This window comes from Saimiri boliviensis, chromosome 5 (assembly GCF_048565385.1).
Source record: "Saimiri boliviensis isolate mSaiBol1 chromosome 5, mSaiBol1.pri, whole genome shotgun sequence".
NCBI lineage: Eukaryota > Metazoa > Chordata > Mammalia > Primates > Cebidae > Saimiri > Saimiri boliviensis.
Genome location: NC_133453.1, coordinates 5,723,423 through 5,747,784, shown reverse-complemented (window position 1 = coordinate 5,747,784; position 24,362 = coordinate 5,723,423). Strand labels below are relative to the sequence as shown.

The window sequence follows — 24,362 nt, the reverse complement described above, 5'->3', positions numbered from 1 at the left end:
TCCATTTCTTCCTCCAGACTCAGCTCGTGGCTCAAGTCTCATGATGGCCTTGAGCTTCAGTTCCTGAGGGAACCCCTCCTGCCCCCTCTGACCCTTCCCCCATCTCACTAGACCATCTAGTGGACTTTTTAAAATATTCCTTATTTAATTGCTTTGTAGCATTCAACACAGTGACCTTTCCCTTATTTTTTTCTTATTTTTTAAACAACTTTATTCAGATAAAAATCACAAAACACTTCCCCCATTTATCGGGTACAATTCAGTAGTTTCTAGCATCTTCACAGATACGTGCAACCATCACCACAGTCAATCTCAGAACATTTCATCGTCTCAAAAAAGAAACTCTGTACCCAAATTGGTGGTCAGAATATGTGCTGCCTTTTTTTTTTTTTTTTTTTTTTTTGTAAGGCCTTATAAACATAGTTCAGTAGTCAAGGTCCTCATTTAAATGAAGACCAAATCTCCTAAATTCCTACTGACTCGGCTTCATTTAGAGAGATCTCCGGACATGACTGAAAATGGCTCGAGTAGGAAATTCTTCTCTCCTGTGTGTTCTCTTCGTTCTGGCTCCTCCTATTGTATTCCTTTCCTCCCCGTTTTTATAACTCAGTCTAACACTGTGTTGTCTTTTCCTTTTGCCAACATGTGTCATCTTCCTGGGCCCCCCGCCGTGCCCCCACTGCCCCTCTGACATTGTGTACCTCTGTGTGAGCGGCAAAGGGAAAGGGACAATAATGCCAGTCTCTGAAACATCTTCAGAGATGGGGAATTCAAGTCAACCTCCTCCCGCTGAAAGCTCCCGTCAAAAGGACTGTGCGAAGGGGTGAGGTTTTGAACTTCACTTCACACTCACCTTTTAACAGAGACCCAGGATGTTGTGATTTCCTTGGATGGCAAAGGTGGCCTGTTCTTTATTTACCGGCCTACACATCTCTGTGAGCTTCAGAAAGAACAGAGCCCTTATTACAGATCCAAATTAGCTTTATATCGTTGGCCGTGTATCAAAGGAAGTGTGTTTTAATTTACGAGTTCCTACCATGCATTCATCTGGAGTTTATAGGGGGCTTTAGCCTTCAGCTGATTCCCCTCCTGGCACCTACAAATGGGCCTGTCTTTGATAATTTTAAATTCTTTTAATACCAAACAAAAAAAGGATTTATAGTAATGTATTGTACCCGACACTGCCAAACAGGTAAATTGAGGTACGGGTGGAGGCGAGAGGGGGCAGGGGTCGGTACACATGTGCTCAGCGTTTTCCTTGTCTGTTTTGGCTTTTTCTTTTTCTTTTTCTTACATATAGATGTATGCCTCTTATGAACATGTTTTAAAACATTTTGTATCTTTAATCAGCATGTAGAAAATTCACAGCCAACCCTTCAGGAATCATTACAGCTCCCCCAGAATGAGTGTTGGCCTCTTTCTAGCAAATTTTGGGGTTACCCTCATCAATGAAACCCCTGGAGGAAGAGAGGTAGGAGATATTTTTCTGGGGGGCCCATCACTCTCTGAAATTCAAGCTCCGGGGTCAGGGACGATCTGACCTGGGAGGGGACTAGGCCGTGCTAACAGCAGCAGTAACAACAGGGGTCCTCGCAGCAGGGAGGCTTGCAGAGATCAAGTGCACCTACGCCCAGCACCTCCCCCGGCGGACACATTCAGAGACCCTTGGGAGAGGGAGGGACACGAGAATCACAATCACGAAGCCTCATCTCTTGACTATCACCCGGGACATCAAAAACCTATCAGCGCACCTGGCGAGGACCCTCACCAAGGCGAGCTCCCTGCAACGGTTCATCAAAAATTACCCAGCTAATGATCGGCTGGGCAGATAATCGGAGGAGAGTTAATTGTAAGGTTCGATATGGCATCTTGTCAGCAGAGATAAGTTGTCACGTTTTCCACTTGAGCTGAAACTAAATGATTGTAAAATAAGTTATGAGTGTCCTTGGGCCTGTCTGCCGGAATGATAGCTAAGAATACATTCCTGGCCCATCAGTCTCAAGCAGGCCGCTTGATATTTATGCGGACGGAATGTTATTTTATTCCCCCTCTAGTCATGCTTGTCAGCCCTCCGAGTGAAAAGTGAAACTGCTTCTTTGACTCATACTTTACGTTCCGAAGCTCAGAGAGACTGCAGATCGTGATCATTATTGCTCGTATTATATATTTTTTGGGGTGTGCATTGGACATTGATGCCCGATTGGGAAGAACTAATGGCTGACACTGAGTGTGCAGGATGGGGCCTCCCCATCCCGGCTCAGCGCCTCGCGGCGCGGGACCCTCCGTCCCCCCATCAAAGCCAGTTTCGATGTGGAGTAATGAGGCGTCCGCTTTTTTAATTTGGCATGGCCTCTCCTCCTCGCTCCTCCCCTCCCGTCCTTAACGCCATCGCCAGTAGTCGTCTGTCCCGGTGCCCGGTAATTGATACAAAATAAAATGCATTCTTCGTATGCAGCCAGGAGGAGCGGACGGCGCTCCGTGGGGCGGCTGGAGCTCATTTACAGTGTCTCAGGCGGAGCTTTCGGGACTCTTCAATTTGAGGAATACCTTGTCAGGCGAGAGGAGCAGCCGGGACGGAAAGGCAGAGCGTGGAAGCCGAGTGTGCTGTGATTGCTCATATTTTAAACCCGGGGAATGTTAAACAACTCCTCTTGAAAGGGAGCTGTCGAGACCTAGAAGCCGGGAGATTCCTATTCCAGTGGCAGAGCTCAGCGCCCAGTGGACGGGAACCCGGCCATTCTGCCCATGAGAACACCCAGCCCTGGTGAGGCCAGGGCCTGGTCTGCAGGCCGGCCTTCTCGGCTCTGTCCTCACTGGTCTTGAGCCCCGGCCCACGCTTCCTACCCAACTCCCGTCTCCTGCCACGGCGCCCCTCAACACGCCGCTGTCGCCTTCTCAGCACCACGGTGGCCACGCCCTCATGCAGCCAGTGCCCCTGCTACGGCAGCCAGGCCCTCCCACGGGCGGGCACCTGGAACTGGCCCCAGAGCCACCTCGTGTGAGAGCTGTGCCGCTTTCCTCGCCGGCTGCCTATCCACTCCTGCCAAACCTGCTCCCAGCCCCGCCAGCCCAGAGCACATGGGTTCTCTGAGGGCTTGAGTGCCTCCCTCTTGGCCCTCCATAGACAGCCCACCTCTGAGTGGCCAGGTGCCACTGGTTCTCTCCTTCCAGCAAGAAAACTGGAGTAAAATGTCCAGGGCCTGGGCCATGGAGTGCTGGAGCATGGCCATGGCAGGAGAAAGCAGTGGGCGGAGGTGCACCCCGCCCTGCCTGCAATAGGTGGCCTGGAAAGTCACTTACTGCCTCAACTCGGTGCCTCCAAATTGGGGCAGGGAGGGTGCTCGCAGGCCCACCTTGGAGGACCCCAGCCCTGTGAGCAGCCATGTGGGCTGCTGCTTCCGGGATCTCGGGTGCTTCACACACATCAGTTACTTAAGTCGTAGCCTCCTTCGGAGGACGATTGCAAAGAGCTCGTGAATGCTGGTCTTGCTTTCTGTCTCCATTCTCGAACTTGCCGTTGGTTTTATCCCATGACAAGCCTGTGTCCTCTTAAAAGCACTTGCCTCCCTCTCCCTGCTGTGACCAGGACAAGGCTTTCAGAACGCTCTTTCTCTCCAGCCCTCTCTTGGGCTTTCTCCTGGTGCGGTGACACCTCCATCTCCCTGTTTGTCCCCTTCTCTGAGCCCTGATGGCCCAACTAGGAGTTCCAGAGTCACCATTCTGGTTTCTCTGGGGTGGCCAGCGGTGGCCGGGGGTGGCCAGGGTCTGCTCGGCCCCACGCAGTGGCTGCAGGGGCTCTTCGTGACTCACTTTGCCCTGCACCTGCGGGGTGCCGCCATCAGCGTGCTCGCTGCCGGAGATGTGATTCCCCTCTTCTTTGTTCAAGAGGCAAGGCCCAAGAAAAATTGACTTTTATGGAAGGCATCAAGCAGGAAATTAGATTGGCATCATCTTCACTCCTTAGAAATCATCTCCGTGGGGACAGGGGTGTTGCCCTTTATTCTCTGACAGCAGCTGGCTCCTAGGGCACACTTGGTGCATGGGGCACTCAACAGGGAGAAGCTTTCTCCGTGTCAATAGACCTCACTCATGGGCTCAGCCGTTCACCTAAAAATAAATTTCAGACGGTTGGGAACTCACAGGACAGTGGTTTGGCACAAAAGCATGCTTGCAGCCAGTTTTGAAACTAAGTCACAAAATTAATACAACGCTGCATGATACACCAGAAAGTGGTCTGTTCCATCCACCCATGCAGGCTTCTCTCACACAGAGGTCAGCTCTTTCATAAAACTTAAATACGTATCGAACCCCATCCCGAATACATTTCAGGATGTGTGCCAGCGAAGAGGATGAGCAAAGGCCTGCCTTCCTGAAGCTCGCACTCACAGGGAAGGTGTCCCATAAACAAAGAAACACGCATGGAGCATGTCATGTCCCTGTGTGGAGAGAGCCACCAAGCACAGGGGACCAGGAAGGGCTGGATTTGCCATGTCCTGCTTGGGGAAGGCCTCTCTTGGGGCTTCCTCCTTTGGCTTCTGGAGTCTAAAGCTTCCTGGTGTCACTTCTGCCTGCCTAGCAGAACCCCTCAGCGTGGTTCCCCTTCTAAGGCGGCAGAGATGAGCTGTGCGGATGCTGCCGATGCTAGTGTGACTACTTTGAGCCCTGTCCACTGCTGAAAGTGGGGACGGGGACTAGAAATAGACATGCCATTTTGATTTCCAGAAACAGGAATTCTGAGCTAGGTACCAGTGAGTCCGGTCTCACCCAGGTAGGATTCTGAATTTGATTGTTAAAGGGGTGCTTTGTGTGCACACAGAAAAGAAAACAGACATATTTGAACAGGGATAGTTTATTTGAGAGAATGGATAGACATCAGATAGACGTCCCTTTATTGTTAAGTTGTCAAAAATGTGTGAGTTGGGTACCCGTATAGTCCCCAGCAGAGCATTTAAAGAGATTGTCCCTTGGTCTCTTCACAAGCCAGTTGAAAGATACGTGAGCCAAACACAAAGACAGCATGATTCATTTGGGCTGAGTGGTCACTCGTAGATTCTTCCAGGAGCAGATTGGAGCATCTGGAGGAGCAGGCTCTATCTTGACTCCACTCTGTTCATCTTTTTCGTGGACGTGGATGGATATACGGAAGTAGATGCTCAGAACAGCCAAGCATAACTAAGACAGTTGTGACAAGTAATCATGCATAGGCTTAGGACACAGAGACAGACAGAAAGGGTGGTGGGAACAGAGAGCCACGCGGGAGACCCACCAGTGCCTGTGTGGGAGCCCGCCGTGTGAACGACATGGCAAATATGTGTGTCCTGAGTGTCTTAGAAATACTGTTCTGCACCCATAAAAACAACCACTGGATACCGGGAGAGAGTTCATGCTCTAATACACCTACTGTGGGCTCAGCATCGCACAAGTCACCACAGGAGAGGTGGTGGCCCTGGACTCCATAGGAGTTTAGAGATGGGAAATGTTAGTTTGGGAGAGAGTGTTACAAACCCAGAGTGACAGAAGGAAGGGCACACCGCTGGGGATGACCATGGCCTGTCGAATTGAGAGGATGCCCAAGGGACAGAGTAAAAGAATAGTACGATGTTAATAGAATCATATTACCTAATAGTGGCCCCGGCAGCAGAGGAGAGCCTGTTCCACCTCAGGGTGGAGCTCTCTGAGGACAAAGACTGTCAGGGTGACCATTGTTTTTCAAGACCTGGCACCACGCCTGGCAGAGTGGTCTCCTAACTCTGAATAGAGGTAGTATTAGGAGTCAGGGTCAAGACTTGGGAAGCCTGGGCAGAAAATAGTTGAAATGAGCAAAAAGATTCACTGCGCGGTTCGAGCACTGAATGACACAGCTAAGGACTGCTTTAGAGTCAGGTAGTGATCTTGGGAGGTCTCTGGATGCCTGACCCCTGAACGTTATGAGGCTTCTGAACACTGTTACCACAAACATTAATTAGTCTAGCCCTTTTCTTCTGGGATATCTGTAGGTTTTATCTGATATTCAGTGGAATCTAGTATTTCAGAAATACATATAAGAACCACTAGGAATATTAGTATTACAGAATCATGGGGCAGCTTAGAAGGTGAAAGTCTGGGAAGAGAGGGGCCTTGTGGAGTCCAGGCCTGGGGGTAAAGTAAGGTCTGGACCAAAGGTGAGTGACGCTGAAACAGAGAACAGGCACCCACGGAGCAACTTTGTGAAAACAGACTGAGCTCAGGGTCCCAGCCTGCTCAAGGCAAGGGATGTGTCTCATTTCAACCTGCCCATTCCCACCTCTGCAGTCCCACGGCAACCAAACGCCCATAGTGCAGGTTCGGGAGGTCTCAGGAATGCTGGCTGCACCTCGGGCACAGTTAACCAAGGAGGTTTGCCAGATGTCCAGCGTGGAAAGTGAAGTTGGGCAGAAGTGGCAGGCAGGGGTGCGTTTCAAGGGGGAAGCCCAAGGTGATGATAGAGAAAGCCACACGGAACCCAGAGGGCACAGTGGGTGCTGTTTCTTGGGAGCCGCTGCCGGGTAAAAGCACGGGCAGGGAAGAGCCAAGCACGGAGCCGGTTTTGGTGTCATGCACATCGAGATGCCCCTGGGGATGTGGGGAGGAGAGGCAGGAAAAGATGGTACCTTGGGTCAGCACGGTTAGCACCGTAAGGGACAGGAAGGCTGAACAGGAAGCACAGTGGTGAGGGAAGCCGGATTTCGAGCTGTCGGGAAGAAACACAGTGGCTTTCAACCCTCTATCTGGATGGGAACCTTGTCTGGAGAGGTGTGCAGCGGTTTTGAGCAGACCTGCCCGAGCTCTGTGACTTCAGCAAGGTTCTTAACCTCCCCCCGTACCTCTGTTTTCTAATCTCTAAAGTGGAGGTGGCGGGGACACCATGTGCCTCGGGGGATTGCTTTGAGTCCTGAACCCGATGCTGAAGGTGGAACCTGGAATAGACACTGATGGCTAGTGACTTTGGATGAGTGTTCGCTATTGAGACTATGGCTTCAAGGGTTAAGGAAATCACCCTTTAAGGAATAATGGGGTTAAGGAAAGGTCTAGGAAAGTGAGTATGAAAGATCTCTGGACCCCTGAGGACAAAGGAAGCAGTGGAGAGGGAGGAATGAGTGGGAGTGACCTGGCCAAGACACCTGAGGATGAAAGGTGGAACCAGGACAAGCTAGGAAGGTTCCTTTAGTGAGAGGGGGGAGCCCGTTCCTCTAGGGATGGAGAGGGGGGAGCCCCCATTCCTCTAGGGATAGAGAGAGGGGAGCCCGTTCTTCTAGGGATGGAGAGAGGGGAGCCCGTTCCTCTAGGGATGGAGAGGGGGGAGCCCCCGTTCCTCTAGGGATGGAGAGAGGGGAACCCCCAGTCCTCTAGGGATAGAGAGAGCGGAGCCCGTTCCTCTAGGGATGGAGAGAGGGGAGCCCCCGTTCCTCTAGGGATAGAGAGAGGGGAGCCTGTTCCTCTAGGAATGGAGAGAAGGGAGCCCCCGTTCCTCTAGGGATGGAGAGAGGGGAGCCCCCGTTCCTCTAGGGATGGAGAGAGGGGAGCCCGTTCCTCTAGGGATGGAGAGAGAGGAGCAGGTTCCTCTGGGGATGGTGAGGGCAAAAAGACTGCTATAGGAGCCATGATGGTGGAGTCACAACAGAGGTGCCCCAGGAAGCTGACAGCCAGATGGCTTCCATTGACATTACCTCCCACCTACTGCGGGGGGACGGTGACCTGTTGGTGTGCCTCTGCATCTAAGGATGTGCATGCATAGGAATCACCTCCTGCCTGGTAGAGGGAAAGTCGCTGAGACACCAAATGGCCACGTTTCCCGCAACTCCTTAAAGTGGTTGAGGGTGCTTCCACCTTTTGTGAGTGAGTGTCCACCCACAGGGAGTGCACACGGATGACACAGTCACAGAGGTCTCCTGCCGTCCATTGTTGCCTGGGCTGTCCTGCAGGAACCCTGGAGGGGCCCTTCACCCCCTTTGAAGAGGGTGCCCCACTGCCCTCTTCTTCCACGTGTGATGGGTGCGTGCAGTGAAGGCTGAGCCTTCCAACCGTGCAGCCAGGCGCCTCTGCCTTGGGACGGCCAGGAGCATGCATCGGGGTGTTCTCGGGACCACGTGTGCTTCTCAGATACCTTAAATTGAATGTTTTTACATTTCTCAGCGTATGATGACATTGCCTAGAACTTCACAAAATAAAAATGTTTTCAGTCCATTTTGATTTCCAGTATCTTTGTAAACCCTGCAGTGGCTCCCATTTCCCTCAGAGCACAAGTGAGGGTCTCCACAGTGGTCTGAGAGCCCCTCCTGTCCAGTGCCACCTTCCACAGGCCTCTCCCGCCCACATCGGCCACTGCCACTCTGGCCCTGGCTCCATTTCTGGAACATACCAGGCTGTCTCCTTACAGCCAAGCTGTGGCTGTTTCTCTGCCTTCATTACCTTCTCACTCCTCTGCCATTGTCAAGTCTTGACTCAGTGTCCCCTGCCCATCAAGGCCTGCCCCAGCTACCCTATTTTAAATGACACCCCTCACTGCCACCTCTCCCCAACTTCCCCACCTCCAGGCCCTGCATTCCATTCTGTCTTTCCCATGACTCTTACCAGCTTCTGATGGACTCTTAGTTCTGATCTGGCTGTCACGTCACTGTCACTCCACTTTAAGAGTCCCCATTGGGACAGGAATGTTTATCTGTTTCTCCTCAATCAATGGTGGGTGCCAAGCATCTTAAAAGCCACTGGCCCACAGTTGGTGCTCAAAAAATAGCATCCGAAGGGGCTGAGTGCATGGCTTATGCCTGTAATCCCAGCACTTTGGGAGGCCGAGGCAGGTGGATCACAAGGTCAAGAGATCGAGACCATCCTGGCCAATATGGTAAAACCCCATCTCTACTAAAAATACAAAAAAATAGCTAGGCATGGTGGTGCACACCTATAGTCCCAAGTGCTTGGGAGGCTGAGTCAGGAGACTCGCTTGAACCTGGGAGGTGGAGGTTGCAGTGAGCCGAGATCACATCACTGCACTCCAGCCTGGGTGACAGAGCAAGACTCCAGCTGCGTGGGGCGTGGGTGCGGTGTGCTGCACAGAACTCTGACTTTGGGCTTAAAGATGCTGTATTGTGAAATAAAAACTTTCAAGACTCTGGAGGCAGGCACCACCTATTTTTCCTGCACTTTTTCCATGCACTGTTCCACCCTGGTTGAATTATGTGTTTCTGGTCATTTCGTACTACTTCGGACTTCTCTTTGATAAAGATACAAATGGAGAGTTTGTATCTTTGTAAAGATACAAATGGAGAGTTTGTATCTTTGTAAAGATACAAATGGAGAGTTTGTATCTTTGTAAAGATACAAATGGAGAGTAATACATGGAGAGTTTCACTTACAGTCAGTAATCACATGCGCTGGTTTTGAAACTTTTCTAAGTAGCTTCAGTGAATCAAAAATTGGCAGGCTTGCTGTGTCGACTTGCAAACTCTGTTGCTGGACATTGGTGAGAGAGAGAAAAAATAGCATAGAATCTTTCACTAATCATAAAACAAGATGAAGTTACAGTCATCTGTGGTATTGAGGCCGGAAGAAAGAATCAGGAATTCCTTATCCTGTGCACCCACAGGAGTCAAACCTGACATTTAAGATGGGATTTCCAAATGTATTCTTAAATGCATTCTTTTCATTTCTAATGTATCAAGGTGATTCTAAGAAGAGAAAGATAACTAAAAAGCATAAACTCACTCCCTTCCTTTTGCAGAGCTCCAATCATGCAAAGGAGAGAAGGAGAAATTATCCATGGCGTGATAGTGATAGAAAAATAAGTGCGTGTTTTTAGGGAGCGGGTGGCACAGTAGAGCAGGGGGCATTGAGCCCACCTCACCGTGAGCCTCCGGGCCTCCAGCCCACCAGCACAGTGATGGGATGTTGTCTGCAGGGCCATGTGCGATGTGGGAGGAGCGTGGCTGTGCTCTTTCTGCCTAGTCTGCTTTGTAAGTGCTCACCCTCTGCATTTTTTTTTCTTTTTTCTTTTTCCGGTCCAATGGCAGACACAGGGCTGGGTGACTCTGTATGCTCCAGCCCCAGTATCTCCAGCACCACCAGCCCCAAGCTCGACCCGCCCCCTTCCCCTCACGCCAACAGAAAGAAGCACCGAAGGAAGAAAAGCACCAGCAACTTCAAAGCCGATGGCCTGTCCGGCACTGCTGAAGGTAAGGGCTCCCGGGTGCCCAGGCTGGGAATCTCCACTTCGGAAAATGCTTTGTTATTTTTCAAATGTGTGAAATTAGACACCCTTAGAACCGCAAATGTGCAGTGTTGCTGGTCACCACATGGGCTTTCTGTTTGCGAGGTGGTACTGGAGGGCCCTTGGGACCTTCTCATCACCGTCTGAGTAATTTGGCAAATTACTCAGCCAAATCTGCCGTCTCACTCCTGGCTGCTGTCACTGGTGGCAGGTAGGAGTGCTGGTCTCCCGGCCACAAGCCTGATCTGGTTCTGAGGTCTTGCCCCACCCTGGCAGCCTGGGCGAGTGTCCTCTCCAGCCAAGGTGGGCCATACTGTGTGACTCTGCTGAGGACGCTGCCCACTTCTAGTTCAGGAATCTTCTCTGATATTGGCTACTCTTTAACCGGACACCTGCCTCGATCTCAGCTTTTAGCAATGTGTTATGCTAAACACCTCTTTTGCTGATGTCTACCAACTCTTTCTGAGATGTGCGCTCTATTCATATTCCAGCTGTCACAGCTCATCATGAGTCTCCTTTCACCTGAGTCCTTTCTTAGTTTTTATTGTCACTGATGGCTGGACGTGAGTGTCCCAAAGTGGCTCCTTCAAATGAATTCCCTTTTCTTAAATTCCGTAGATGGAAGTAGAGATACGTGAGTGCACGCATACACACGTACACCACATTATGAGAGGTAAAATTAATGCATTTGTAACAAACAAAAGAACACTTAAAAGGAAAATTAAAGTTTCAGAACCTTGTCATAACATGAACTGTTAACCGTGAGGCCGACAAGAGTAAGAATATGTCTTCAGCAAGGGTCTTAGGCGCCCGGGAGTCACCTGCATGGCTTCCATCCTTTTTCTTTCTCTATGGCTGCCACGCTTTTTCCAGACACTCTGCAAAGTTGAGTGTTCAGACCTGTGAGCTGTCAGCTGGTGGCCACATTAGAGGGAGTGCCCCACGCCTTCCACATATCCAGAGCGGAGTGTGTGAACCCAGGGTGTATGTGTCAGCAGGGAAGGGGCGGAGCAGGGGGTGTGCTGTGTGTTTCTGTAACGCCTGAGGTGGGAGCATCGTTTCTTCCGTCATGAGGAAGCTGAGGTTTGGAGCTCTGAGTAGCCCGCCAGCCTCCCCAGAAGGGTTAGAAGCCTTTCTCCTTCACCACATTTCTTCCCGGTTTGCCTCCTAAGCTTCCTGCTAACATATGTAGCCGATAAAAACCGATTTTTTGGCCAGGCATGGTAGCTCACGCCTGTAATCCCAGCACTTTGGGAGGCTGAGGCGGGAGGATCACCTGAAGTCAGGAGTTCAAGATCAGCCTGGCCATCGTGGTGAAACTCCATTTCTACTAAAAATACAAAAATTAGCTGGGTGTGGTGGCATACACCTGTAATCCCAGCTACTTGGGATGCCAAGGCAGGAGAATTGCTTGAACCAGGAGGCAGAGGTTGCAGTGAACCCAGACTGCACCACTGCACTCCAGCCTGGGCAACAGGGTGAGACTCTGTCTCAAAAAAAAAAAAAAAAAAAACTTTTTCTCGTGTGGTAAGTGAGGACAATTCCACTAAGTCAGCAACAGTGGAAAATAATGAAATAATGATTATAAGTCAGAGAAGCCACAGATAACCCTGACTTTCCCGCTGAAAAAGGATTCAGCCACAAGTGCTTTATGTTGATAAGACTCCATCAACCATTTGGCAAAAATTACCTGCCAAGCACATGCAGCCACGCCTCCCTGATTGGAAAGAAAGTTAGCCTCTCCAGGGTGGGCAGCCTGTGCCCTCCACCCTACCAAGCTGCCCACACAGGGGTGGGGGCCAGATTCCCTTTAGGGACAGGCCATGCGCTCATTTTCACAGGTACGTGTCTTCTTGCCTTTGTGTTTCCAGCTGAGGTCTGTGACTTTTTTTAATACACCAACTGATAGGAACCGACTGTTCCCACTTACATGCACATTCATTATCCCACCCATCTGTTGACTGCTGCGTGAACAAGTGAGTATAGGGAGGCCCTGCCATAGATGAGTAGCATTTCTGCACGTTTAACTGAGCAGCTGGTACTACCCTATGTTCCAATCAGCACCGGTGAGTCTGAAGGACGTTTGACAAGTGACCGTGAGCATGTTGGACACCTGATGTCTCAGGTCCACTTCCTGAGTGAATGGGACTATATGTGGGTGCCAGGCAGTAGTGGACAGCCAGGCTGAGACGGGGGTTCTGTCCAAGCAGCCACCGTGGGCCCCTTTCCGTAAAGGGGTAACACGAGCTGAAAGATTTCAGGCGCCATGGAAACGCCCAGATGAGGAAATCACAAGAGTGTCTCAAACATGGATGTGTAAGTGGGTGGCATGTGTTCAGAAGCCCAAGGCGGAAGTTCCCCGGGAGCTGCCTCACGCTCTGCGTAGGAGAGTCTGGTCTCTATGTCAGCGGCTATGCCATCTTGCCAATAGAAAATAAGCCATAAGTTACTTATAAAATGTATCCTTTTTCCCTAGGAAAAGACTACACGAGTCATTTTTGTGAAACAGTCTATATTTTACTTTTTCAAAGCCAGATTCTTCTCCCAGATTGTAACATCTCTAAAGTCAGGACACATCATTTTAGATTCATCTAAATATTTTTAGAGTGATTTAGATATTTTTAAGATTTATTTACTATTGTATTTTTATATATAATTCATATATATTTTATCTATAGTTAATATAGATATATTTACTATATATTTTTTTACTGTTAATTCCTTGAAAGTACATTGTGTAAACCACCCAAATTAAACATTCTGTTCTTGAAATTAAAGCTAGTTATATATGTTTTATTTTACTTACTTATTGACTTACTGTATTTTTGAGACAGGGTCTCACTCTGTCACCCAGGCTGGAGTGCAGTGGTGCAGTCATGGCTCACTGCAGCCTCTACCAGGTTCAAGTGATCTTCCCACCTCAGCCTCACAAGTAGCTGGGACCACAGGCAGGCACCGTGATGCCTGGCTAATTTTTTTTGTATTTTTGTAGAAACAGAGTTTCACTCGGTTTTGCCTAAGCTGGTCTTGAACTCCTGGGCTCAAGCAATTCTCCCACCTCAGCCTCACAAAGTGCTGGGACTACGGGCTTGAGCCACCACACCCAGCCTGTATTTTATGTTTTGAGAATACTGTTCAATGATAGGACAACATTTCTGCTTCTCTTTTCTGCAAGGCTCTGTGACTGGTTACACTAGCATATTCTCTGTCACCTGACCAAGTGCCAAAAAGTTGGAATTGCAGATATAAAACATTCCATACAAGATATGTGTAAAGTAGTTGTATTTTGTGGCTTCTTTAACATTCCTATTGGAAGAAATAACTAGATTCAGTCTCTTCAGAGTGCAAGAAAAAATTCCATTGAAGTTAGCAAATACATCTGGGTCCTTTGAATCCATCGGTCAATAGAACCCATTGAAGTCAGCTGATTCATCAGAAACGAGATGGGGCTTGCAGGCTGGCTCCCTGAGGGGAGTTCCCCTGGGACTGGCTGCAGATGTGCAGGGAGAGCAATGGGTTTGGTGTAGAACTGGGGTGTAATGGGGCGAAGAGAGGGCAACTGTTTGGGAAAGCTTCCAGCTAGGAGCTGTGGCCTTCCAGAGAGACATGTCTAGCTGTGGTGACAGGGAAGGTGAGGGTGACCTCACTCTTCTCTGTCTCACTGGTTTCCAGTGGCTCCTCCTTGACCAAATCCAACCAGAAGCCAAAAGGCTTGAGAGCCCACGGATGCCAGCCGCGCAGTTGGCTCCCGGTGCCAAGACAGAGCCAACAGGAGCCGTAGAGTGCCCGTGCCTTTCACAGCACCTCCTGCAAGCCCCTGAAGCCCGTGTCATGCCTCTCTGCTGGTGTTCTGCCAGCACAGGAAACTAGAGGCCGCTAGAGGGCAGGGGTGTGTGCTACTGCCACCGTCCCCGACGGTCTGGCCTTAGCCCGACCCAGGGAACCCTCGCAGCTTTGTGAAGGGACTTCAGTGTCCTCCTCCAGTTGGGTGCGACAAGAACCCTGCTAGAAGGTGTTTCTAGACTCCCAGCCAAGCACAGAGGTTCTGACCCTGGCCGTTGCTTACCTCTGTGACGCACTTATTCAGAAAGTAAAGGCTAAAAGTAGGAATGATCAATATTTACTGCTGCAAACCTAGAAACACTGTGTCCACACAGGCTTCAGGGTGATCAGTGGAAGTAGGGCCACTCCTGCCCTTGAGTTTCCCCCTGTGCTCGTCCTTGCTGGGCTCTTTTTTGCTGAGGAACAGCCACTAAATTCTGCAGCAGATGGCAGAGGGTGTGAAATCTCAGCTTAAGGAGAGCATCTCTTTTCTTACGTTTACAATTTAGAATGGATTGGATGGATCTGGAAAGTTACAGAAGCAGAGCCTGGGACTGGAGAACTCCTTACCTTTTTGTGTCTATTTCGGGTTGTCAGGATTAACAGGAGGTGTGTGGATGACGGAGCCCGTCACTGGGCCCTTGTGTCACACATGAGCTGCATGCTGCATGATCCCTGCAGACCAGTAGAAGGAAACTAAGATGTGACCAGACAGGCTGGCGACGGGGCCCGAAGCCCGTGAGTGGAGGGAACGGGAAGTGACCGGGGAGAAGGGTCGTGATGAGGACAAGGGCCAAGAGGCATGCTGACTGGGATTGGCTGGTGGAAGGTCTGCCGAGCAAGAGGAGGTCCTGAGTTGTCCTGGATGGCCCGGGTGGCAACCATGGGACTTGACAGGTAGAAGTCTCCAGGAGATGGACTTTGGTTCTGATGCTAAAAGCTCTAGGAAAAGCTCTAGGAACCAGGGCCACCTGAGAGGGAGTGACCCCGACCCTGCATGGGGTCAGCATGGGTTGGACTACGGTAGAGGAGACCGAGCTCTGGAAGGCGACTGCACCTCAGCCCTGGATTCCCAACCAGGTCCGAGTTTAAGGGTGTGTGCCAGGGAAAAGCGCCTGGGCAGTGGGATTTTTCCAGATCTTTAATGGCTTGTCACCTCTTGGCATTGTCTTTGAATTACGATACTTTCTGGGCATCTTCTTATCTCGGGTCCAGTAGTGAGCTTGTCATCGCTAAAATGAACGGTCTCTGCAGTCCCATTCTGTGGCCCCGAACCTGGTGGCTCTCGTTAGTTTTATAACATTCATGCAAGTTTGCATCAAGTGCTAATTTCCCTGTTTCCCCAGTGAAAAGGCTGAAGTAGAGAGAGGTTAAGTGGCTTTCTTGTCCAGGGTCAGGTTGCTGGTAGGTGACAGAACTGTCTCTTGATTCTCTGCCTCAAACTCTTTCCACCAGGCAAAAAGCAAGTCTTTGAGGTATGTGGAGCTGCTTTTGAATCTGGGAGTGGGGCACACTGAATAGCTTCCTTGATATTTCTCAGATTCCATGTAAAGACACTGACTTTTATATATGGCTCATAACATCTAGAAGTTGTGTAGCAAAGATCTTTCTTTAAAAATGCAGGACCAGGCTGGATTTACCCTGTCTTATTATACAAGAGGGTATGCAGAAATCCTGGTGTTCTCCCCTCCTTGGGTTCACAGCGCTTTGTTCTAAAGGTCTCAGAAGGGAATTTATTTTATCCTTCTCATCTTATTCCTTTGGTTGTTCATTCTGGTCTTTATCGCACCATTGTGTGGTTGATCCTGGATGGAGACTGAAAGATTCTCCTGTAGAGGGTAAGTCACAAACGGGCCTCTCTCTGTTAAGGTAGAAAATGAATTGCTCATCATAGCTGCACTCAGTGAGCAATGACATGTTGACAAATTTCATTAACTCTAAAGTCGCAGAGGTCACCCAGGACTTAGTTTTCCTTTACTCTTTCAAAGGAGAACCTGAAATTGTGGATCATTTTATTCTTTCATCAAATATTAAGCAACCACCACAGGGAAAACACTGTGTGTCTGGCTCTGTGGGAGACGTTGAGAAATAAAACTCAGTTCCTCTCTCTCTCCAAGGAGTTTAGAGCCTGACTGTGGAAATAAGACGTGCAAGAAACTGTACCAAGGGTATCAGGCAGAATATTCAGAAAAGGCATGGGAATTCAGAAGACGCACAGAAATGGGTTGAGTTGTGAAAGTTAGGGAAGGCTACCCTGTTGTAGAGCTTAATTTTTACTGTGCAGATTTAGCACGCAATGGTTATCTTATTTAATAAAACTGCAGAAAGCATCACTTTCTCATTAAATGTTGTCTATATACAACTTAAAACACCAGTGGTGGGATTTAATTAGTCACAAAATGGAAATTTGTTTTTACTTAGATGCTAAGAAACAGATGTTGCTATTCTTCATCAGTTACCTTTTACCTTAGGACTTTTTTTTTTTTTTTTTTATTGATTAGTTGATGTTTTGAAAGGCACTTTGGAGAGAAATTAAAGAATTGTGCATGCGTAACGTACACTGTTGGGTTTTGTTTTGTTTTGTTTTTGCCTGCATACTCATTATTACAGGAACGCAATCTGTGGGTGCGTGGAAGCTCCGAGTTTATCTGTCACCATCCAGTTAGATGGACTAGGATGCAGCTTGAGCCGCTGCTGTGTAGTGTGGGGATTTTGCATACCATGACTGGGAGGACAGTGTGTTTGTTTTGCTATTTAGAATGTAACAAGGTTGTAAGAGTCTTACTGGCACGAGGTTCCTATCTTTTCTCACTCTCGGGGTGCAGTTAGTGTGCACGTGATGGTGAGCTCATGGCTGGCAAGAAGTCAGGGCCCGGGAGCTATGATCTCCACGTTTATTTCCTGTCTACAGGGGCTTTCACATTGAATTCTGTGTCACTTGGAGGTGGCCGGAGGGGAGATCCACTGTGCGAGTGTTACTGGCATGCCTCACTTGGGTCTTCTCCTTTTCATCTCCATGAACATTCCACCGGCACTTCCCATGTCTGCTCCTTTTTAACATTGGCAGCCACTGTGGAAAGGGAATGAAAAGTCTCCACAATCAGCTCAGTAAAAACTGCATCATCCACAGTAATTTTGGATACAGTAAGGACTTCTTAATTAAACTTCCTCGTTAGTGAACCACTGGTTAGCCCCTTGGGACAGTTGAGTTGAGCAGTTCATGATAGCGAATGCGGAAGACCAAGAATCAGAGCATCTTCCTGGAAGATGCACTGGCCGGGAAGTCATTTGACTCTGCTCAGGGTACCAGGAGACTGGCTGCGTTTCATCACCCTTGAGCTGTCCGTGATGGGAGACACCATGTGTCCTGATGAACTCGATTCCTCCCCGCAAGCTAGACCACTTTTCCAAAGCGAGTTTGTTCTCGGATTATAACTCCAGCTTCCAAGAGAACGGACTTGCTGAAATTGAGTAGATCATCTGGGCTTACTGTAGCCATTGACATTGTAGATTGGGCACAGTTAACTCGGAAGCCATCCTGCCGGGTACAGCCCAGCCACCGCCAACACACACAAGCTGTAAGCACTCTCAGATCCTTTATGGAAGCCGGCAGGTCAGAAATAAACAAAGATGAGTCCATAACAGCAGGGGCAGCCAGAGCAGAGCTTTCCCATCATGATGAACCAAGGAGAAGGATTTTTGGTAGTGGTTTGGGATTTTGTTTGTTTGTTTGTTTGTTTTTAAGCACATACAAAGAGGTTAGATTCAGGTCCAAGAACATTCATTGAGCACCTACTGCATGCAGGAGTTTTGTCTGTTGCTGGATGGGACAGTAACTGAGGTGGCCCAGCCATCAGGATGCACACAGACTCGTGGAGAACGCAGAAACACGCTGGGAAGCTTGCTCATGCAGGAGCACGGGGCACCCCCAGCTGCCTGGAGGATCTCAGGGAGGTTCCCCAATGGGGCTAGACACTCATATGCATTATATAGAGAATGAAATATCGGCTATTCTGAGGAGGAAAGAATCTAAAAAGCCAAAACAAGCGAAATATTGTAAGGAGGTGGCTTGGAGCTCCTGGGGGTACCCAGGCAGTTCCTGATACCACAGACAAGCGTTCCTTAGTCTCTGGCTGCACAGAAGCATAAACCCGCCTTTGGAAAATGCTGACTACTCACAAGGCCCCTTTCTAAGATAAAGAAATGTCACGGACCTCAACTCCTTTTTTTTTAGCTAGACTTAGAGGTGCTCTTCTATGAATGGAGCTCAGTTAGCCCAAGCTCACAGGCTCCGGTGTCCATCAGCAGAGAACTCGAGGCACCATGTTTTCCTCTCTGCATCCTGGGATTGGAATTCGGGCTAGCTCGGGAGACCCTGAGTTGGTCAGCTTTCATCAGAATGTAGGATCTGTCTTGAAGTCATTTCCTTGATGGTCTCAAACTGTTGGCACTCTCAGGGTCTTTGGATGCCATTTAAGTCGCAGTGAAATTACGGTCCACTTGGACCAAGGTCCTGAAGCTGGAGGAGGGGCTGGTTCTGGCAGCCAGGGCTGCTCAGCTTGTGTCTTCCTTACCCTAAATCCTCATCTCTTCACACTCTCCTCTGCTGCATGTATGTTACCACATAAAGCACAGGGACGCAGACTGAAACGCTGAGCAGCAGGTATGAGAGGTCCGCATCTCATACGTGAGGATATTTTTCTTGGCCCCAGTAGCCCTCAGATGTTCCCATGCTCTGTTAGACACGTGCAGCCTGGGCCTCGGGAAGTAGAGACACCCGGGGGGTTATGTTTTCAGATGTTCTAGCTGAGCACGTTTAATAATGAAACTAGGCAGTGTTTTATCTCACAGGCAGTGGCGACTTCATCCCTCTTTCTAAAAATGTAAAACAAAAGGAGATATTGACTAATGCGAAACTTAGTCTATGTGGAAGCAACTTGGCGAATGGAGAGGATGAAATAAAACTGCACCTACCGTTTGTCCTAGCTCAGCCTGCCGTATCAGAATGCCACACACTGGGGGGCCTAACCAGCAGAAACTCATTTCTCATGGTTCTGTAGGCGGCAAAGCCCAGAGTGACGGTGCTGACTGTCTCCGTTCCTAGGGAGCGCTCTCTGCCTGGCTTGCAGGTGACCCTTTTCTTGCTATGTCCTCACTTACCCCTTCTGTGGTATGCACATGCAGAGAGAGAGAAGCTCTTCTTTTTCTTATAAGAACACCCATCCCTTATAAGAGGGCCCAGCCCTCATGACCTCATGTGACCCTCATCACCTCCCAAAGGCCCAGTCTCCAAATACCAGCACGTTGGTGGGGGTGGGGAGTTAGAGCTACAACGTGGATTTTCTAGGAAGACAAACATTCAGTCCGTAACACTATGCACCTTTCTATTCCTGGCTGTAGGCTGATGCCCCTGTGGCCCCCACCCGCTCACCCACCCACCATACACCATCTAAGGAAAGTATTTCATGGACTCTCTCAGGTCAGAAACTGCTTGAACAGATCGCAGCTGTCTTTCCCCTTCACTCTTCCCTCCTGAGTCTTGGATTCGTTGTCAGGAGACATCATCCAGAGCGAAGGAAGGACACTGCCTGCTCTTGAACATGCACTACCTCATTGCATCCTTAAAACAACCCTGTGTAGTGGTGGCAGGTGGCTGGTGGCATTTCTGTTATCACAGATGAGAAAGAGGGTTGAATGAAGTTGAGTAACTTGCCCAAGGCCAGCAGGTAAGTGGCCTCAGGGACTTGGAAGTCTGTATTTTGCTTTGCATTTCATCTGTCAACCTGGAAAGGGCGTCAGGGGACTGGAGTGAGAGAAGAGCCTTCTGCAGGCCTCTGACTCTCCGTGCTGTGGCTCCCAGGCGTGCTTCTCCCTCTGTGCCTGTCCATTTCTGCAGCACAGCAGGGCCATGCGTATGGCCCCAGCACTGCTCTTGCGAACTGGGAAGCAGTCGTTCCTGTGCTGGTTTTCTCTGGAGGCCTGTTGTGTTGTGCTGTGGCTTCCTTGCAAACACATGCACGCACGTTCTGATACATTTAAAAAAAGACGCAAGTGCCTGCTTCGGCTCCTTTGCAGGCAGTTAGATCCTGTAGGATTAGATGGGCTGCGTTATGGGGGACATCTCTCTGGACATTTTTTTGGACTTGAGGACATTTAATTCAAATGCAGTGAACCCAGTTTTTCTGTTCATTTTTAAATTCATAGGCTTTTTTTTTTTTTTTTTTTTTTTTTTTTATGAGGGAAATGGGGTTGTTTTTTTGTTTGTTTTTTTTTTGAGATGTGGTCTCATGGTGTTGTCCAGGCTGGTCTGAAATTCCTGGTCTCAGGCGATCCTCCCATGTCAGCCTCCTGAGTAGCTGAGATTTACAATCATGTATCACCATAGCCAGCTAGAGTGTGCATTTCTAAGGGCAGTTTGAGGTTGGAGGGATGAGGGTCATGATTGATTAAGCGCACCGCCCCCCCCCTTTGTTCATTTGAATCCTGCATTGCTGATTTAGGTTTCAATCAAATGCCTGTCTCTCCTGGCTTCGGGGTCCCATCCTAGTTAGTGACTGGCTCTCATTTTATTGAGATGTGTTATTAATGCTTTGGAGAAGGTGTAGTTGGGGTGAACTCTGTGTGTTTGTTTAGCAATCTTTGCTAATACCCTCCTGCCTTTCCACTCCGCCCCTTTCTCATCCCAGACACAGGCACCAGGGTGTGGAGCCAATGAAAGAACAGGCACGGTGAACGCTCCAGCAGGCCTTGCTGCGCACGCACACACAACTTCACAAGGGCCTCTGTGCACGTGGGGCCTGGAGCAAATTGGCCATTTGTCTGTGGGGTAATGGGCTTTGCTGCAATATGAAAATCTATCAAATGGGCAAAATCAATGACATTGTATCAGAGTTCATGAAAAGTGCCTACTGCACACACTTTAATTCTATTTAATTTTTTTAAGTGGGGAAAAAAAGCAAAGGGAACCTGTTTTAGTTTTCTCTTAAGCTGATTTCGCTCTGCTTTTTCTTAAAAGTGCCTTTCTAGTTGCCACACAGTGATGTGATCATTATCTGCCACCTCGTCGCCTTGCTGCCTCTGCATGCAGTAAAATACAAAAAAAAAAAGAGAGAGCGAGAAAAAGCAGGGGCGCTTGTGAAGTATGACTCCCTATCCCAAGACTCATTGCCCACGATTCGTACCGCTTGACAGTAATGATCTTATTACAGTACTGTGGACCTTGAAGAGATTTCATGAGGAGAGTGAAAGGACGAACCTCCGTGTAATCAAGTGGTGCTGAATATTCCACGCGTTTTTGATCACACACTGATTGGGCACAGTTTTAGCCCATCTTCTAGTCAATTATGCATGGCCCCTGTGCTCCTCGAATAGTCGGAAACATTGATGGCTGTTGTCTGGGTTTTGGCAGGCAGCCAGGGGTTTGAAGTGCCTTGTACATCGTCATCCCAGCATAAGTACTTTTTAGTTGGAATTGATTACCTTTCTTTGGGTTTTGCTTAATAGCAAAACTGCGTTTGGAGAGGGCTTCAGGTGAAAAATGGACATATTAGCCATTGAGAGCATCCGAACTCCTAGTCAATTTTTAGGCTTCCCTTGTTTCTGTCTAATTTCTATTTAATGATACAGTGTTTGATAATATTTAAGGTATCTCACCGCATTTGCCGGGGAGCACACATGTTGAGCGTCGAGGACAGGTTCAATTATGTGGCCACCGTGTTCTGGTCCCCGGATTGATCCAGGGGAGGCTCCGATCTTTGAGGCAACCGGGTGGTTAGTTTCCGTCTTAGCAAAAAAGCATTAATTATCCAAAGATATTTTCATCTGCAGGAAAATAGGCAGAGAATTCTTCCTGCTGTTGAGTGCTCGCCCCATGTGAGCGTGGAGCTCATATCAGCATTTCTGGATTTGGGCTCAGCCCGCTACCGTCTGCCCAAAAGGCTTCCTCCCACTGTTTCCTCCCTCCCCTCACTATTGATCTTGAAGTCTGGGGACATTTTGGAGCATGGGATTCTTTCCTAGCGGAATGATGCATGATGTAGCCTGTTAGGACGATCAGACAAAATTCAACCCATGTTAGTATGTAGAAGTGAAAACTGGTAGGAAGCAAGATTTTTTGCCTCCTCGTGTTATGCTCTGAATTCCGATTCTTGTCTTACAGATTGTCTTAGAATTATTAGGAAATTTTCTAAGGTTTTTTTTTTTTTTTTTTTTTAACATTTTGGGCAAGGCTAAGGAATTGGACACACCAGAGTGTGTAATCACTGTGAGATGTTTTTCAGTCTGTCTCGAACTCACCAAGAGCATGCTGTCTGGGCCCTCTGCTCACTAAGCTTACATGAGGGACGAGAGCCTAGTGTTGCTCCAGTAGATATTTCCATAACTTGATTTGACTCTTCCTAGTTAAATAAATAGGTAGCTTTGTTCTTTGGCTTTTCATCTGGGTCTTTCTTGCTTTCTTCAGTTGAGAATGATTTTCCCCTGCAGTTGGTTTTCTGAAGAAGTCATGATACGCTGTAGACATGGTTACCAGCACAGCCCTAAGAGAGGTCACCAGAATTTCTAAGATTTCTTAGTTCATGTTCCATGCATGTACACACAGACACACACACACACACAGTCATTTTTTCTTTCTGAATTTAATGAAAATAAAATATTTTCTACCAAAATACACCTTTAGTGATGCCTCTTTCAATGAGGAAATCAGTCACCAAAGAGGAAATCAAAGTTGACCATCTGTTAGCAATAATAGCATGATCAATTATTGACCATTGCCATGTGTCACACACTGGGCTCAAATGTTTTCCACAAAGTGTCTCATACCCCTCCCAAGAACCTGGGAGATGGGCGCCATTATCCGCATTTTTATAAGTGAGGAAACCAAGGGTCATAAAGTTTAAGTAACTTGCTCAAGGCCACAGACATAGAAAGTGGCGATGGGGCCACCAGTCCAGGCGAGAGCACCGGTGTGGCCGCCTCTAACACGTCACCACGGTGACCTGCCCTCTCCGTGGAAGGGGGCGCTTGTCTTTTCACTGGTCTTGCCTCCAAATCTTGGCTGATCTTGGGTTCTTCCTACAGAAGAAGTTCATACAAAGTAAGGAATTTTATTACAGCTTCTCCGAAGAGTGTTTATTTTAATAAGTTAATATTCCAACCATAAAACCTTCTGAAATTTTACCCAATGCTGAGCTTCAGCAAAATGACAGAATGCGTTTTTACAGCACTTGGAAAATATCAGATGCACAACGAACAAATGATCAAAGTTTCAAAGGCTGTAAATTTGGAAAGCTGGCATATATAATGAGGATCTCTTTATAGCCTGGTCATTTTACCTGGACAGGTAAACCCGTTTACTCTTTGAATCTCACATTTAAGGAGAATCGAAAAGTCAGTAACATACATAGACAGTTTCAGCTGTGCAGGCGGAGTAACTCTTACAATTAACATATCATTACCCTCAACAGGCCAATTAATTAAACAATTTAAGATCTATAACCCTTTTCTTTATTTTTCCCCAAACGTTGCTTTATTCTGCACACTGGGAACTTTAGCTGGGCGGATCACAGCCAGGAGGTCACAAGGAAGCGGGGAAGAGTCATCCGAGGGGGCACTGCTGTTGTGGGGTGTTAGCTTAAAGAACTCAGAAACAGTGAAAGTAACTTGTATTATCATTGGCTCTCGGGGACTACTGAAGACAAGAATTGTCAGCCTCCCTCTTCCTCCTCTGCCCTCCCAGCTTGTTGAAGGGACATACAGAAGGTTTAGGCCCTGTGTCTTTTTGAACAGCATGCAAACACCTGCCCAGTCCACTCATGGAGGGAAGAGCCAAAGCCAGCCTTTGGCCACCATTCTTTCTGGACTTCACCATTGTGCCCTGAGTGGTTCCAGAATGTCATTGATGGGAAATTGGTTTTCTTTCCTTCTGGACATTCAAAGATTAATATGTTCCTGTCGTCAGTGACTTGTTACCTTCTATTTCTGATTGCCAGCTCATCAGCTTAGTTTGCCCAGGAGAGCTGGTTTTTTCCCAAGTTCTTTTACTTGAGTCCTGAGACAGGATTTGATGCCCATTCATTTATAGGCCACGTTCAGTTCTTGTTTTAATTTTTTCCCAACCCCTAAAATGCATTTGAAAACACTCCCCGACACTGTCCAGATGAGCGATGTGTGTGCATGAGGAGACAGTCCATAAGCCCGCCGGCTGTGTGGAAGTGGGCTCGCTCCTGCAGGGCCATTTGCTGAGAGAGGAGGCTGGCCTCAGGGGACTCAGGTCTTCCAGGATGCTGGGGCTGGTGGACAACCCCAGGGGAGGAGCAGG

At 48.5% G+C, this 24,362-nt stretch overlaps 1 protein-coding gene across 8 annotated transcripts in view; it reads left to right on the top strand.

Moving 5' to 3' along the window:
- Nucleotides 1-24,362, top strand: part of AGAP1 (ArfGAP with GTPase domain, ankyrin repeat and PH domain 1) — a 624,335-nt gene that overhangs the window by 459,795 nt on the left and 140,178 nt on the right. For all 8 annotated transcript variants that reach the window (XM_039469755.2, XM_039469754.2, XM_039469753.2 and 5 more), the window contains one exon: nt 10,026-10,187. In XM_039469755.2, the coding sequence (XP_039325689.2) occupies nt 10,026-10,187 (162 nt within the window). The remainder of the gene's footprint in view (nt 1-10,025; nt 10,188-24,362) is intronic.